This window comes from Urtica dioica, chromosome 11 (genome assembly GCF_054948205.1).
Source record: "Urtica dioica subsp. dioica isolate 48M chromosome 11, U.dioica_male_clone48M_v1_H2, whole genome shotgun sequence".
Classification (NCBI taxonomy): Eukaryota; Viridiplantae; Streptophyta; class Magnoliopsida; order Rosales; family Urticaceae; genus Urtica; species Urtica dioica.
Window position 1 is genome coordinate 19,597,774 of NC_142766.1, and position 17,366 is coordinate 19,615,139.

Genomic DNA, 17,366 nt, shown 5'->3' on the forward strand with positions numbered 1-17,366 from the left:
TATTTTTGTTAACTAATTGGTGCATTTTTCATCACCAAGTAATCAAATGGCTACTACCTATATCAAGCACGCATAGAGTCATCCACTCACATAAACAACTAATATTTCTTTAATTGAGCACACGAATCCTTTTGCTAATTCCAAAATATACTAAGCTAAGCCGCGTCATTTAATAGCAGACACATCACCTTCTAATCCCTAGAAAAATTATCTTAGAATAAACTAAGCACCAAAGAGACATATTTTTTTAAAGGTACTAAGTTACGGTTTTTTGTTCTCTCAAAATCATTATATATTACTTTTTTCTAGAGGTCCTGGATCCTAGACTCTCGGCGTGACGTTAACATGATTTGAGAGAACGGATTACATTAAATCACTCTTTCTCCAACTTTTTTATTCTCTTCCCCCTCGATTCTCCCCCGTTTCTCATATTTTCCTTCCCATCAATCATTTTCTCATTGTACATTTCTTATCTGATCAAGAGATTCTCAATGATGATCTTATGGTGTTCTGCTAATATCTCGCTGATGACATGAGTCCATAAGGGTAGGAGTTTTGCGAGGATAGAGCTTTTGGTCTCGACGAGGAGCGCTAGTGACCGGAGGCTGGGTGGCGACCAACTTTGAGTGGGTTTTGGATTATGACGATCCATGTTTGGGACTTTCCTTTACATTTATTCTTAAATATTTTTCCTATTGTTTTATGGTGGTTGGTGAACACTTTATTTTGTTGTTAAATTTTTCTTGGTTTGGTTTTTGATAAAAGATAGATTAGCTGTCATCCCCCATTTTGGTTTGAGTTCCTTGTTAGATTTTAGTTTATACATTATGGTCATCGAAATTCGGTTGAATGAATCTATTTATTAATTATTTTTGTACTTTGAAAGAATTTTATGTGTGCTCAATTTTTAATTTACTTTTCGTTATTTCATTTTTTGGAAGGTAGCAATTATTTAGATTTATTTATACAATTATTTAGATAATGTATAAATTGTACCACGTCCGATATGTCATTTTAGATCACCACGTCCGATACAAAGTACCAAGTAAATTATGTGTAATAGAGATAATGAAAGCAAAAGGTCCCATAAAACAAAACAAAATGGACCACGGCAATATGTTAATAAAGAGGACATAAAAGTCCTAAAATATACATTTAGAACAACACAAACAGTTGAATGATTTATAATAAAATACTATAATGAAAAAAATAGAAGTAAAGGAGGAGTAATGCACAAAATTAATAATGTAGTTTACAAAATTTATTTACTTGACTAATTCTTTTTAAAAAATTCTATGTAAAATTTATTTACTTGACTAATTCGTTAAAAAAAAAAAATCTATGTGTATATTATAGTTTCTCATCTCATATATATTATAATGTGTCCATAAAAATATATGTTTTTATTTGTTAAAAAAAAACGAGATTCTTCTTCATCCTTCTCCTCTTTTCCCTTGCCTCCCGCCATCTCTTCTTTTATTTTCTTTCTTGGTGAGCTTTTTTTTTATAATTTGAAAAAGTGGAGTGCAATGACGAAATCATTTAATTTTCAGGAATTTTACGTAGCAATAGTTCCAGTCTCACCATAAATTGTGTGTTTTGAGATAAATGCGCTTGTTACTATTATAATATTCAAGTATATTTGTTGTCAAAATTTTATAGGACAATTAGATCGGTTAATAACCTACATTCTTTTTAAAAATTAAATCAAGTTTTATGAAATTTGAAGTAGACTAGAGTCTAGACGCGTAAAAAGAGGTAAAGCAGTTAATTTAATTAATTGAACAAATAATTTAATTAATTTCGACCTGATAAATTATTTCTCTTCATTTGAATTAGATGTGTAAATTAAATAAAAGATTGGTTAATTGCAACAAATATTTTTAATTTCATACGACGAATAAATACGTGAGACAAGTTCTTTATCCCAATAATCTTGGGCTTTACTTACATAATATTGTCCATAAATTTAATTTTTTTTGTGACTATAAAAAATGTGCCAATAATTTCATGACCATAACTAAGTAACCAAATTACTATTAGCCAAATAACAAACATGGTTCAACATTCTGTTGAAACCATAGAGAACATTGTTTCAAAATGTATCTTTCCTAAACTTGTATTATTAGATTTGGAAAAGATAAAAAAATAAAAATAAAAAAAGGCCTTAACTACATGTCTATTTTCCTTTTCTCGTACTAATAATTTTTTTAATAAACATTATATGATCAATAGTCAATACAAATCTCCTTGGAGCACAGACAACGTTAATCTTAATATTTTTGGATGAACGAAACTAAATAAAAAAAAAGGAATCGTTTTTTCTTGTTTCTTCTTCTCGTGGGACCCACAGCTTATTATAGTGGGACCCATTACTTTGTTTGATCTCATCTGATCCGTTGATCAGGCTAAAAAATTTAGGGAAAATAACACATATATACCCTGTGTTTCAGTGAAATGTCGAGTTTAACATTTGGTTTTCAAAAATGTTGAGTTCATACCTTATGTTTAACTAAAATAACGAAATTATACCATGAAATGGATAACAATGTCACAAATCTCACTTTCATTAATATTAACTCTTATATAAGAAAAACCGAATCAAATCGAAACAAATACCCTAACTTCCAAATTCTTAATTTTGAAATAAAATTAGCCTGAAATTGAAATTAAATAATAAAATTCATATCTCCCTATAGATTATTTCATTCCGTGTTCGAAATGCAACTCTGAATCCTTGATTATCTGTTCGAATTTGTGATTTTGATGACTATCAAATGTCGATTTTTACCCATTTGCATCTTTCTTTATTTTTCACGACTAAGAGATTGTAGTTTATTTTTTAGTTTTTAAATAAATTACATATATGGCAAGAATGAATAAAGATAATTAGTGTTTACATATAAATATTTTAGTCAACGTCAATGAAAAGTCAATTAAAATAAGATTCGTGGCACTGTTGTCTATTTCAAGGTATAATTTCGTCATTTTAATTAAACAGATGGTATAAACTCGACATTTTTGAAAACCAAAGGTTAAAATCGACATTTCACTAAAACACAAAGTATATCTGTGTCGTTTTCCCAAAAAAATTATTTCGGTTAACTAATTGGTGCATTTTTCATCACCAAGTAATCAAATGGCTACTACATATATCAAGCACACATAGAGCCATCCACTCACATAAATAACTAATATTTCTTTAATTGAGCACACAAATCCTTTTGCTAATTCCAAAATATACTAAGCTAAACACCGTCATTTAATAGTAGACATATCACATTCTAATCCCTAGAAAAATTATTTTAGAATAAACTAAGCACCAAAGAGCCATATTTTTTTTTAAAAGGTACTAAGTTACGGTATATATTACTTTTTATATTACTTTTTTTTTTCTAAAGGTCCTGGATCCTAAACTCTCGGCGTGACTTTAATATGATTTGAGAGAACGGATTACATTAAATCACTCTTTCTCCAACTTTTTTAGTCTCTTCCCCCTTGATTCTTCCCCGTTTCTCATACTTTCCTTACCATCAATCGTCTTCTCATTGTACATTTCTTATCTGATCAAGCGATTCTCAGTGGTGATCTTGCGGTGTTATGTAGTGGCTAATATCTTGCTGATGACATGAGTCCTTAAGGGTAGGAGTTTTGCGAGGATGGAGCTTTTGGTTTCGACGAGGAGCACCAATGACCGGACGTTGGGTGACAACCAACTTTGAGTTGGTTTTGGATTATGACGATTCATGTTCGGTGAGACTTTCCTTTACATTTATTCTTAAATATTTTTCCTATTGTTTTATTGGTGTGTATTTCCAACTATATGGTAGTTGGTGAACACGTTATTTTGTTAATTTTTTCTTGGTTTGGTTTTTGATAAAAGATAGATTAGCTGTCATTCCTCATTTTGATTTGAGTTCCTTGTTAGATTTTAGTCTATACCTTATGGTTATCAAAATCAATTAATTATTTTTGTTCTTTGAAAGAGATTTATGTGTACTCAATTTTTAATTTGCTTTTCGTTCTTTCATTTTTTGGAAGGTAGCAATTATTTAGATTTAGTGTTAGATTTACTTCGCCTTATGTTTTCTTATGTATATTTTAAAATGTTATTTTATTGTATTTGAAGGTATTTTATCTTATTTTTAATGGAAGTTTTCGTGATTTTTCTTTATTAAACAAAATCTAAGCAGAAGGATAAGGTGAATGTTATAGTCGCCAACTATACAAAAGATGTAACATGCAAGTTAATATACTCTCATGTAAAGATGTAACATGTAAGTTAATTACAACCTTCCATCTACTACAACCCACGACAAAAAGTAAATAAATAAATCTCCATGGAAGCATTTTCTTTATATCCTAAAACAACCACAAAAGTGCCAAACTATTTGCATATTTTTTTAGGCTGTATTAACTTTAATGCAGTAGCTCCGATTGTTAACCATCAGTATTGTAATACTTTATTACATTGAAGATAAGCATCATTGATAGTCTACAAACTTTTGAAAATGAACAATGTGTATAAATTATAAAAATCGATGGACTATTTTATACATTTACGAGCTTGTTTTAACAAGTTTATACCTTCTCTTGAGACTTTTGTCAGTTATTTTCCTCAACTAGCTTTCAACCCAAAATGCAAGCCAATGTGTAAAATTTCTAACCGCAAAAGGAAAGCCAATATTAACTTTAATAAACTATAAGTCTCTCTTTCTCAACATAGAACTTAGAAATTCAAAGCATGTGTTAGGTTGTGGAAATACTATATTATGGCGTTTAGTGATGGCATGACTCGAACCTATTGAATTTGACTGTAAACCTTTTGATGCTTATAATTGAAAATAGACCTAAATTTTTTCTTGAGTTATAGGGGATTTAAATTTAGCCAACTTTTTGTTAATTTTAAGTAAATAGTCACACCAACCAATTTACGGTAGCAATACATCAATGCATAATCGTAATAATAAGTGAACTACCGTATACCTGCACCTAGGCTCCTAATCAGCATTTTTCACAGAAAGTACATAAAAGAATGCATATATGTAATTCTAAGCCAAAAAAAATATAATACATATAGTTTTAGAAGTTTTTTTTTTCTTTTTTAATGAAATAGAGATTGATTAACATCCCCCAAAAGATTTAACAGACTCTGAAAACTAGACGCCTAAACACACGGCCGTCCCAACAACCTAAACCCCTCTCCCCCCCCCCCCCAAAAAAAAATCCTACGACAAATTTTTCAGAACCAGCCAAAACAGTGTGGGAGAGGTTAATCAATAATTTTTTTTGTATATGTAAAAAATAATAGACCTTGAAAATAAAATAAAGTTTAATCCCTTTGAGTAATCCACGAAAGTATCTAACTAGGAGATTGAAGGTGAAAAGTATGATAGTTTGTATTAAGATTATGCATAGACGATTGTTAATGGGAAAAAAAAAAAAAAAAAAAAAAAAAAAAAAAAAAAAAAAAGGCTTGGCTGAAAAAGATGTACCCGAAAAAGATCATGATGAAGAAGCAAACAATCTTCTTCGTCTTCATCTTCTTAGTGTGTCGATCAGAAAAAACGGAGGGGGACATATGCAAAACAGGGGCGTGACGGGTTCGATGTCCCAGAGCGAGACCCGTCCCAACCAACATGTAAAGCAACTGGAAGGCAAATTAATTATATTAGCGACCAGTAAAAAAAAAAAAAAAAAAAAAAAAAAAACCGATTGTTTATGAAGATGTATTATGGAAAGATAAACAAACAGTTTAGGTGGAAATAAGCATACCTTCTGGATCTGCTGTTTATTTTAGGTGGTTGGCATAGTCAAGTTTGCACTCCATACACCTCTTCAAAACAAGAGAATTAGTATCAGCAGTGAGAAAATAAAAAAAAATAAGAAAAATAATAAGCACTTTAATTAAGAAATCAATTTAAAGCCATCATTATTATTTTTTTTTTTTTTTCAAATACTGGTTCCACGTTGTCCTGGCAGCCTTAAAGTTAAAATACACAGTGAAATGGGAATCAGATTCCACACAGAAAAACTGTATACCTAAGAACAACCATTTCAACGAGCAACCAAAATTTGGGGAGATTGTTTTGAAAACGAAACTGAAAAATATCGGAATTTAAAACAAAAAACTGGATAAAAAGAGTGGCGATTAGGTCTGCCTTACCGGAGTTAAAAGTTGAGTCAAAACAATCTTTAAAGAGAGATTTGGAACGACTTGGGTAAGATTCAAAGACCGAGCAACAACCACCATGTCACAGATCTGAAAGCAAAATGTATGTAAGAAAACCACTTATTGTGTGTCATTGCTGTATAACCTAAGCTCTGAATATTACCTTAATCTCTACTACAACAGGTATGTGTGGCGCTTCAGGCAAGTGGGTCTTCATACGAGGTAGGCAATGCCATAGATTGGCGATCGGCGCTTGAATAAGCGTCTCATCTTCCATCGCATCAATCTCCTGCAAAACAACCGACCAGTTTGTATGATGAAAACATGATAGTTTGTATTAAGATTATGCATAGACAATTGTTATTGAAGATGGAAAGAGAAAAACAAACAGTTTAAATGAAATAAGCACACCTTCTGATTCGAGATTCCATTCATTTGACAACTAGGTCAGTTTGAGACTGAGCGAGACAGGTTGGGTCTTGATCGTCCGCGAGAACCATTCGATCGGTAATTATATCTACAAATTCTTCTTCGCCTCAATGACGGACCGGGGGAACAGCAAGGCACTTGACGAAGGAGCGTGGGCTTCGTGCCATTGCTGAAGAAGAAAATAAAATCATAGATAAGAAGTGTATTTATAGCAGTATAGACCACAACACTCAATTGTGGTTCATTCTTGTCATAAATTATAATCAATCAAATACAAGATTAACATTCTTGATCATTTTTTTTTTTAAACGAGACTCTTTATATTAACAGGGGCATTAAGCCTAATTACAAAAGCAACGTGCGAAAGCACAGCCGGACCCGGCTGTATTGGTGACTCTTTGACAAAAAGAAAAACAAAAAAGCACACTACTTTTTTCACAATCCAAACAACAATTGGAATAAACTCAGAAGAAAAGATAAATACCCTCTAACCAGACATCTATAGAAAAGAGAGTGAAGAGATAAAGCCAAACAAAAAAGGAACAGCCCTCTCTTTCTCCCTCTACTTTCTGTTATTGCAGATAAGAAGGTCAAAGTTTTGTTCCAACATAATTAGGTAGTAAATCAATACATTTTTTAGAGACTAATTAATACAAAACGTGACAATGATATCAATCGCTAGCGCAGCTATAATACATATCACTTTAATCTTTAATACAAATTTATCATAAATAGTGATCCGGATCCTTTATTGTTTATGCATATGAGACATAAAGTTCTTGTGAAAAGAATGAATCAAAACCCTAAATTTAATGAAATTATATTCGACTCACCTAGATCTTTGTTGAGGTCGTCAGCGGCGGTGGTGGACTCCATTTGGCGGCGGCGCTTCTGCCTCTCTCGGGCCTTGTGGTTCTGGAACCAGTAAAAGACGTTTTTGCCCTCGATCTTGCCGTAGCGCCGGAGCCGGGCGGTGATCTGCTGGATTTGCTAAAAATTTGTAACGAGACTCAGGCATGGACGATGCAAAACACCTGTTCAGCGAGAATAAAAGCCCCGGGGGAGTTAAATGAAGAACATTCAAATCTTAACAAGCTAGAACAAACAAAGAATTGAAACATCCAAATAAGGAACATATATAAAAATGATTTCTAACTATGTATGATTTGTTGGTCATTGCTCACCGAAAAGAGGAGCAAACAAGCTTCTCAAATGGAAGAAGCCAAAAACTCTCTCGGATACTGTCGGAACCTAAAAGATTATACATCAAAGCAACGAATCAGAATTAGACTAGTATGAAAGTGACAACAATGGACAGCTCGAGTGAGCAAGATATTTTCTAAAGGATGAACAAAAGTCTTTTAGTAATAATTAATATGAAATAAAAAAATTCATGGAGACAGTTACCTTTTGGGAGAGAAGGATAGACTCTGCGGAGACTAGAGATCGGGACAAGAGAATGGATAGAATGGATTAGATTGTTGACAAGTAAGGGGTTTTGCGACGAAGGAACTTGAGATCTATTTGTAGAATCTAGATAATGTCAGCAACGAATAATAAGCAGAGAATAAGAGAAATAAAATTTATGGAATAAACCACTACCTGTTTACCTGAAATGAAGAGGAGCACAGTCCTTCACTTTAATAAAAAATGCAATCCTGGTAAATTATCTTGGTCAGAATTTAACACCAATAAAACAACTCAACATATTAAGAAAAAGACCATAATTGCCTACTTAATAAAACGTAATACCTAGCAGGACAATGGCACGGACTTGGAAGCCTGCAGAGTACCTGAACCTGCAAAACAAAAACCTGTTAGCAAAAAAAGTAAGTGAGTTAGCGAGTTAGTATGTTAATAGTTAGTAAAGTTAATAGTTAGTGAGTTAGCGAGTTAGTATGTTACTAGTTTGTGAGTTAGCAAGTTAGTATGTTAATAGTTGGTAAAGGTAGTAGTTAGTAGTTAGTAATCCCCATTCCCTAGTAATCCCCATTCCCTGAGCCTGTCCCGACCCATGTTTGGTCCCACCCACCCCTTCCCCGAACCTGGACCTATCCCTATCCCGAGCCTGGCCCGACCCAGGTTCGGTCCCAGTCACCCCTATCCCGAGTCTAGCCCGACCCAGGTTCGGTCCCCCCACCCCTTTTCCGAGCTTGCCCCTACCCATGTTCGGTCCCACCAACCCCATCCCGAGCCTAGCCCGACCCAGGTTCGGTCTACCCACCCCTTTCCCGAGCCTCGCCCGACCCAGGTTCGGTCCCCCCCACCCCTTTTCCGAGCCTGTCCCTACCCATGTTCGGTCCCACCCACTCCTTTCCCGAGCCTGGCCCGACCCAGGTTGGCCCACGCCCTCCATTTGGCCTGCTACAACAGTCGTTGCGTATTCTCGTACCTGAACCACAAAATACAATCAGTGTATAGAGGCACACCATTTAACAATTGGAACTACAATTAAAAAGAACCTTTTTTTGCATCAATATTATAACGAATTTACCTTGACTTGGTTGTCTACGATAAGCTTCTCGACAGTACTCCAAATTTGTTGTTTCTCTGTACTCGAAAGACTGAAGGTGTGACTGCAATGAAGGCGCCCAAAAAATAACATAGTCGAGAGATAAAGGCATGATGAATAAAGAGCTAAGGAATTTCTGGTCAGTGTCTGGTCACAAGATGTAAACGATCAGATACACAAACCTAACTTTCCACTACTTTAGGAAATAAGCTAAAGAGATCGAAAATATGAGAGCTTACTTGAGCAGATAACACCTCCGAAAGTTAAGAGTGAAAGTGGGTCTCGATAATTGGCATCTTCGGTGTGTAAACTTCAACAAGCGCAGCTGGAGAGAGAGAGAGAGAGAGAGAGAGAGGGATGAGTTAGATTACATGCTCAAAGCTAAAAAAGAGGTGTGTTGTAGAAATGAGTTTGCACATGCTTTTACCCGAACCTCGTGGCTTGTGATGAGGGCGAGCAGGCTGAGCGGCTTTCAAGGAAGACTCAGATTAACGAACGGCCCAAGGGATAACACCAGCCTCTCCACACAGATCAGAGAATGGAAAAAAAAATATAAAAAATAAAAAAAAATTAAGGGATGGCCTATTGAAGCCCGTCTGCTTGTATGCAGAGACGGTACAATTGAAGCCATCGAAAACTTTGTTGAGAATCAGAGCAATCGCTTGATCGTAGATGTAGCTTTGCTGTACTTTCGGGCAGAAAACCTTGTAAACAAGACAAACACATGTTATAATTTCGTTTCATACATGTATTTATACAATATGACCAATAAATTACAAGACGGTTTTTTTTCTTTTTCTGTGAGTCACTCAAGTGAGAGAACTCCTCACTATCAATATTCAGACCCTCAAACATATAGTCACCAGTACAAGATTCAAAAAAAAAAAAAAAAAAAAAAAAGCTTGCACTAAAGCTGACCTAGTAAAGAAAACAAAGATAGGTTTGGGTATAATGAAGTAAAAAGGGAACCCAAAGGCATAACTTTGCTTTGGCAAAACTAAGTAAACAAAGGCCGCAGAGATTAATACCTTGCCAAAGGTGAAGATGCGATCGATTTACTTGTTTACAGACCTTTTACAAGATCGTGACTTCTCTCATATGCTCGGTGATCAAACCAGCCTTTGGGAATCAGAGGTCTGCAAAAAAAAATTATTATGTAAATATATATTATTTGTATGTGTGTGTGTGAGAGAGAGAGAGAGAAAGAAACAGATAACCTGCATCGAAGCAGAACTCAGACACTGACCTCTCTGTCTTTGTTGTTTGATTAGAAATCATGGCCACAACTCTCCAAGCATGGCGTGTAGAACATAGATGGCAATAGAGCTATGATCATTCCCACTTTCATTATTTCACTTTTTTTCTTTTCTTCTCCCTTCTTTTCTTTTTCCTTAATTTATATTTTCTTTTCAATTTTTTTCCTTTTTTTTCTCCTTATTTTTTTTTAGCTTTTTTTTTTCCTGTGCTTTTTGTTTCTTTTCCTTTTTAGCAATACTTTTTTACATTTCATCCTGTTTTCTCAGATACACAACTTCTTTTTTCTTAAACATCTTATCATTAGTTCACTCTTCCAACTTTTTTAGTCCTCCGGTTCATGCGAGAGCGCCATATGTGCTGCTATTGCTGCATGATCAAAATGAAAAATAAAAGTAAAATTCGGACACCAAAGTAAATGAATGAAATAAACTAAGAATATCAATTCACAAAAAAATCAAATACCATTAAGTATCTAATTAGCTAAGAGTCTAAGACCATACAACGTCCCCATTTTCAAGGACTTGCAATGCAATCAGATTAATTGAGTTATAATAACACCAACTCAAAAGTAATTCTCGAGCAAAAACTTACTTGGGCAATGCACGTCATGAGGCTTTTTGGCCAAGCAACTGATATCCACATCACCGACTCAGGATGAAGATCAGGTTCAGGCTGTCCGAGAACTACCGTAGAAGATTCAACGTGGAGTTCCGACTGCCTTGGACTGCGTGGTGATAGTAAACAGGAGATTTACTCGTCGAGTTTCTTCACAAACAAATTCTTGGGCATCATTTTGACACAAATCTAACAAGAAAAAACAGGAACCAAATCAGAATGATCAATTCATGAAAATTACTTAAAAAATTGAAAGTAGGAAAAGTGAGGCTTACAGATGTATGCCATGAACCTCGGTGTGTGAAGAGAATAAATGGCTTTGGTATAATTGGACGAAGGCGAAGTCTTCACTGGTCCCGTTTTCTTCAGCGAAAGAGAAAATATCTTGCAATTGAGAATATGTCTAATTCCGGTTTTCCTCTTTTGAGACTACAACCAGTCTCATGCCCGAATCGAGGATTTGAATAAATTTGAATATTTGCCCACATCTGCAAAATAATTTAAGTTCAGAACTTGATTAAAGGTCCTAAACTTAATGTTTGAAAACATGCCTGGACAAACCTCAGTTTTTGCAGATTGACGACGACGAGGCAGTGGACTGAATGTAGTCTCAGCAGCCTCCTCTACAACACAGGCTCAAGCATTGAAGTTCACTGACTAATCCTTATACTACTCCCACAATGAACACATTGTAGTTCACATATCAATCCCACTCCCAGATCTGTAAACTCTACAAAAATAAAATTCAAGCCCATTAATTGAATTATCAACACACAAAAAATTGATGACATCATTAAAAGGGCACAGATAAGAACAGCATACCTTGGCGCGGGAGTGTCCACACTCTCGAATTGCTTAGGGGAGTGGCACAACAAGCGTTTTATTCTTTCTTCTTTTTTTTTCTTTTTCCTTTTTTTTTCTTTTTCCTTTTTTTTTTCTTTTTTTCATTTCTATTTTCTTCTTCTTTTTTTTTTATCTTTTTTTCATTTCTATTTTCTTCTTCTTTTTTTCAGTTGTCTTTCTTTTTCCCTTTTTGCAATACGTTTCCTTTGTGCCATACTTTTTTTTCCTCCTGTTTTCTCAGATACTCTTACGTGTTTTTCCTTAAATACTCAGCAAAGAGCATCTATGTGTTCTTGTACCTGAGCCACAAAATACAGTCAGTGTATATAGGCACACTACTTCAAAAGCAGGACTTTTAAAAAAGGAACTTACCTTAACTTGGTTGGCTACAAGAAACTTCTCAACAGTACTCCAGATTTGTCAATTTTCACTGTTTCACTGTAGGAGCAGCTGGTTTTGTGATGCGTTGGTAATTCCTCTCAGTCATCGCTTCCCACCAAGCCTGGAGGTGTGCCTGTAATAAAGCCCCATAGACAAGCATAGTCAAAAGATAATACATGATGTTTAAAGAGCTAGAGAATTGAGTTTCTGGTCCATGAAATGAGAGAGAGAGTAACCTGCATTGAAGCGGAACTTGGACGTTGATAGGCAATGAAGCTTTCCCCATTCCCACTTTCCAAATTTCACTCTTTTCTATTTTTTTTTCTTTTCATTTCTTTTTTTTTCTTTCGTTCGCTTTTTTTTCTTTTTTTTTTCTTTTCCACTTTCTTTTTCTTTTCTTTTTTTCATTTTTTTTTTCTTTTTCCATTTGTTCCTCCAAACATCTCATCCTTCCATCACCCTCAGGAGGCGCATGTACATGTTATCAATAAGAGCCCACCTTGGCCTGGATTTAAGAACATAATCTAGTATCATCTCCAAATAAGCAAATAAATGGAAGCATATCTAACTATAACGAAGAAGACAAATAAAAGTACTGCATTGTTTACCTTCTTTAGCCAGTGGAGTGCAGTGACACAACAAATTTTATTGGAGGCTCTATTATAGAAGATGATTCCAGCTTCAGAGCCTGCCTGGGATTTGACTTATCGTATTCCAAAGTTTCTGTGAGAGAGAGAGAGAGAGGTATTACGAAAAAATTGATGCAAGGCATCTATGATGCAAACAATGAGTATCAATAGGATACTGTCGTCCGAATTCTTTACTATGTTTATGCTCAATGTTCAAACACAATTTTAGGAACAAACAACACTATGTTTAACATATTCAAGTATACCATTAAGTATCTAATTAGCTAAGACCATAGAAACGTCCCCGTTTCCTAGGACTACCATTGCAGTCAACACTGTGTGTCACCTCTATGTACAGCATGGTTAACTAGTATTTGTTACTGACGATCTAAGTTAAAATAACACCAAATCAGAAGTAATTCTCAAACATAAAGACTTACTTGGGCAATATATGTCATGAAGCTTTTGGGCCAAGAAACTGCTATCTACATCATTGACTTCAAGATGCAGATCAGGTACAGGCCGTCCGAAAAACTACCGCAGGAGGTCCAACATGGAGTTCGACTGCCTTGGACTGCGTGGTGATAGCTAACAGACAATTTACTCGTCGAGGTTCTTCACAAGAAAATTTGTGAGCATCATTTTGACACAAATCTAACAAGAAAAAACAAGACCCCGAAATCAGAATGACTAATTCATGAAAATTACTTGCAATCAAATTGAAAGGGAGAAAATGGAGACTTACCATTGTATGCCATTAACCTCGTTGTGGTGAAGAGAATAGATGGCTTTGGTAAAATTGGACGAAGTCGAAGTATTCACTGATCTTATTTTCTTCAGCGAAAGAGAACTTATCTTGCAACTAAGCGCTGGTAATGAAAACGTTTCTAATTCCGGTTATCCTCTTTGAGACTACATCAGTCTCATGCTACCCTCGAGGATTTAAATCAAGTTTGAATATCTGACCACATCTGCAAAATAATTAAAGTTCAGAACTAGATTTTTTTTTTAAAACAAGAACACCATTATATTAAAAACATGCGAAAACCGATTACATGAGTGGTGCTACGGGAAAAACCCGAAACAAGCCCCAAAAAAGGAAACAAGCCCCAAAAAAAAAGTTCAGAACTAGATTAAAAAAACCTAGACTTATTTTTCAAATAAATGCCAGGACAAAGACAAACCTCAGTTTTCGCAGATCAACGACGAAGAGGCAGTGAACGAAATGTGGACTAAGCAGCCTCCTCTACAACACAGGCTCGAGAATTGTAGTTCACTCACTAATCCTTGTTCTATTCCCACGATGAACACATTATAGTTTACACAACAATCCCACTCCCTAATCTGTAAACTCTACAATGATAAAATTCCAGAAGCCAGTTAATTGAATTATCAACACACACACACACACACAAAAAATGATATAAAATCATTAAAAGGATAGAGATAAGAGCAATCTACCTTGACCTGGGAGTGTCCAAACTCTCGAGTTGATTAAGGGAGTGGCGCAACAAGCATGTTGATCTTTCTTCTTCTTTTTCTTTTGTTTTCTTTCCCTTTTTTTTTTTTTTTGGTACTCTTTTTTTTTAATTTTTTTTTTGTACTCTTTTTTTTCCTTTTTTTTTTTTGGTGTACTCTTTTTTTTCCTTTTTTGTGTACTCTTTTTTTCCTCTTTTTTTTTTTGTAATCTTCTTTTTTTTTCCCTTTTTTTTTCTTCTCTTATTTTCAATTTTCTTTTCCTTTTTTGCAATACTTAAATTTTATTCCTCCTACCTTCTTAGATACTCGACATTTTGCCCTTAAATACTCGGCGAGAACAGCAGCTATGTGTTCTTGTACCTGAACCACAAAAATACAGTCAGCGTGCAAGGGCAAAATATTTCACAATTAGAACTACAAATGAAGGAACTTACCTCAACTCGGATGGCTACAAGAAACTTCTCAACAGTGCTCCACATTTTTCGTTTTGTCGTTCTGCACAGTCAAGCTTCACGTAGGAGTGGAAGGCCTCTGCACTATCAATTCATATTTGGTTCCCTCAGCCTTTACTCTCGAGTTTCAAGTAGGGGAGGATGGCTTCTGCGCTTTCTGAAAGCATAATTAAGAAAAGTTAACATACTAGTTTGCAATGAAAATCCACTTTGAAGTAACATACCTCGAGAATTTATATGCAATACAGTCACATTGTAGATAGGCACATTGTTTCACAAATGAAACTACGCCAAAAAAAAAAAAAAAAACAAAAAACAGGAACTTACCTCAACTTGGTTATCTACAAGAAACTTATCAATAGTACTCCAGATTTGTCAACTTTCTGTAGTCGAAAGAATAAAGGTCTGCATGATGAATAAAGAGTTAGGGAAACTTATCAATAGTACTCCGAATATAAAAGTTCCTTGTTTCCAAGTTTGAATCAGCGGTCAAGAAAGAATAATGGATAAAACCTCTTGTAGATCAGCAGTTCAAAAGTAGCCTGGCAAGGGTAGACCAGCCTTGGTTTGCTTTTCTTTCATAACAAAAAATAAAATTATTGATAACGCATCGTACATTAAACTTATGTTGGTACTAGAAACTAGAAGAAAACCTGGAAAAGAACAATGTATTTTGTGCAACACAGTCGATTTCGGACTACGCACCTGGAGTGGGATTACATGACCGTGTACATCCAATGAATTTTATGATCTTGAAAGACTTGAGAGAGGGGATGATAAAATGGGAAAAGCTACATCACCAAAAAAAAAAAGAGACAGAGATATGAGACGATTAATAGGAGAGATTTGAAGAGGTGCTGAATATTCAGTTCCATATACTATCATAAAATTTAGTACAGTTTCCATTCATTTGGCTTTTTCTAAAATCCTACATCTTACCAACCATTAGAACCTGACAGAACGTTACCTTTCGGGAGAGAAACCATATACCCTTGAAAACCAGAGATGAAACAGAATCCGAATTGTTGACGACGAGATCTGTTAGATACAAAGTCGCAGCAAAGAAATCGAATTGATCGTTGACCGTGTAAAGAAATGCAACTGAGATCAATGCTTTGCAAGACTGAGATTTCTCTCTTCTGCTCAGTGCACATTACGTCAGTCATCTTCACTCGGAGATCTGTTAAAAAAGGATTGTTATGTAAATATATATTCATTGTGTGTGTGTGTGTGTGAGAGAGAGAGAGAGAGAGAGAACTAACCTGTATCGTAGCAAAACATGAACATTGAACTCTGGGCAACGTCTCTTCAAGCGTGGCGTGTAGAACAAAGACGGCAATGAAGCTTTCCCCATTCCAACTTTCCATATTTCACTTTTCTCTTTTCTTATTTCACTCCTCATTTTTTTTCCTTCTATTTTTTTTTGTCCTTTTCCTCTTTTTCCCTTTTTTTCTTTTCTTTTTCCTTCTCTTTTTTTTTCTTTTTTCATTCTTCATTTTTTTTTTCCTTTTCCTCTTTCATTTTCTTTTCTTTTTTTTCTTTTTTTTCGTTTGGTTCTTTTCTTTTCGTCTGCTTTTTTCTTTTCTTATTTCATTCTTCATTTTTATTTTCTTCCTCTTTCATTTTTTTTTTCTCTTTCCATTTCTTCCTCCAAACTCCTCATCCTTATATCACCCTCAAGACCCACATGTACACGTTATTGATAACGTGCCTACCTTGGCCTGAAATTAAGAACATAATTTCATATCATCTCCAAAATAACTAAACAAATGGAAGCACAACCAACTTTTATGAAGAAGACATATAAAAGTACAGCATGGTTTACCTTCTTTATCCTTTGGAGTACGATGACGCGACAAAGTTTATTGATGGCTCTATTATAGCATATGATTTCAGCTTCTAAGCCTGCCTGTGATTTGCCCATTCATCGTATTCCAAACTTCCTAAGAGAGAGAGAGAGAGAGAGAGAGAGAGAGATGAGGCATTTCTTGATTGTCGGATGAAATCAGGGAAGCAAGACAAAACACCTTGAAACGAAGAACCTATACGCAAGAGAGTCACTTTCAAGTGCTCTTTCTCATCTCCTGGTAAAAAAAACAATGGATGCGTTATTAACTTGCACGCAATTCATTCCCCCATAACATCTTCCATAAATGAAACCAACACTATTTGAATAAGGCGTAAACAGACCATTGAGAAATTACCAGGATCACAATGGAGTTTGACACATTCTAAGAATGTCATCCAATGCTGAACGAAAACGAAGGTCCAGAAGCTCATTTGCAAAGTCCACACACTTGGGATATGCCAGTTGGGTCCAGCCAGATGTTAATCATCAACGTAGTCTTTTGTGCTAAACCATTCTTCAGACCCAGCAGTGTCATGTAAAACACCTACATGATGAGTTGATCGGTAAGTTTGTTCTAATCTACTGCGTGTAACTAACAAAGACAACATCGAAAAAAGCTTAATGATACCTACACTGATCAACTGGATAATAAAGAACCAGACTTCCATGGAGGGACCGCAGAAGATGATCTCCAACTCCATTTAACCTATGAATTTCCAAACAATCAATAAGACTTAGAGCCATTGAA

The 17,366-nt window shown here is 35.0% G+C and overlaps 1 protein-coding gene and 1 long non-coding RNA gene across 2 annotated transcripts; both read right to left on the reverse strand.

Annotated features, from left to right (window-relative positions):
* Positions 1-5,218: 5,218 nt before the first annotated feature.
* LOC149382091 (uncharacterized) lies at positions 5,219-9,744 on the reverse strand. The gene is made up of 11 exons (XM_089601455.1): positions 9,733-9,744; positions 9,541-9,582; positions 9,353-9,438; positions 9,096-9,177; positions 8,354-8,400; positions 8,212-8,259; positions 8,009-8,121; positions 7,786-7,852; positions 7,435-7,635; positions 5,776-5,836; positions 5,219-5,650 (listed from the first exon to the last, which is right to left on the reverse strand). Exons 1-9 carry the CDS (start codon positions 9,742-9,744, stop codon positions 7,455-7,457), a joined length of 678 nt encoding a protein of 225 aa, XP_089457581.1. The 3' UTR covers positions 5,219-5,650; positions 5,776-5,836; positions 7,435-7,454.
* A 265-nt stretch (positions 9,745-10,009) lies between these two features.
* On the reverse strand, positions 10,010-17,326 carry LOC149382092 (uncharacterized). Its single transcript, XR_016293882.1, has 23 exons — positions 17,251-17,326; positions 16,974-17,162; positions 16,797-16,853; positions 16,595-16,712; positions 16,032-16,490; positions 15,737-15,949; positions 15,475-15,560; positions 15,283-15,344; positions 15,097-15,174; positions 14,752-14,926; positions 14,300-14,677; positions 14,023-14,191; positions 13,584-13,809; positions 13,279-13,492; positions 12,818-12,932; positions 12,446-12,714; positions 12,201-12,342; positions 11,808-12,127; positions 11,547-11,715; positions 11,261-11,473; positions 10,962-11,174; positions 10,331-10,736; positions 10,010-10,249 (listed from the first exon to the last, which is right to left on the reverse strand). It is a non-coding gene; the product is annotated as an uncharacterized LOC149382092 (long non-coding RNA).
* Positions 17,327-17,366: the final 40 nt, after the last annotated feature.

Bases quoted from the DNA above. Each gene is read 5' to 3' on its own strand.
- LOC149382091 (XM_089601455.1), bottom strand. The intron at 8,260-8,353 runs GTATTACGTTTT...ATAATTTACCAG, and splicing joins CCGTGCCATTGTCCTGCTAG to GATTGCATTTTTTATTAAAG. The intron at 7,636-7,785 runs GTGAGCAATGAC...CTCGCTGAACAG, and splicing joins CTTGTTTGCTCCTCTTTTCG to GTGTTTTGCATCGTCCATGC.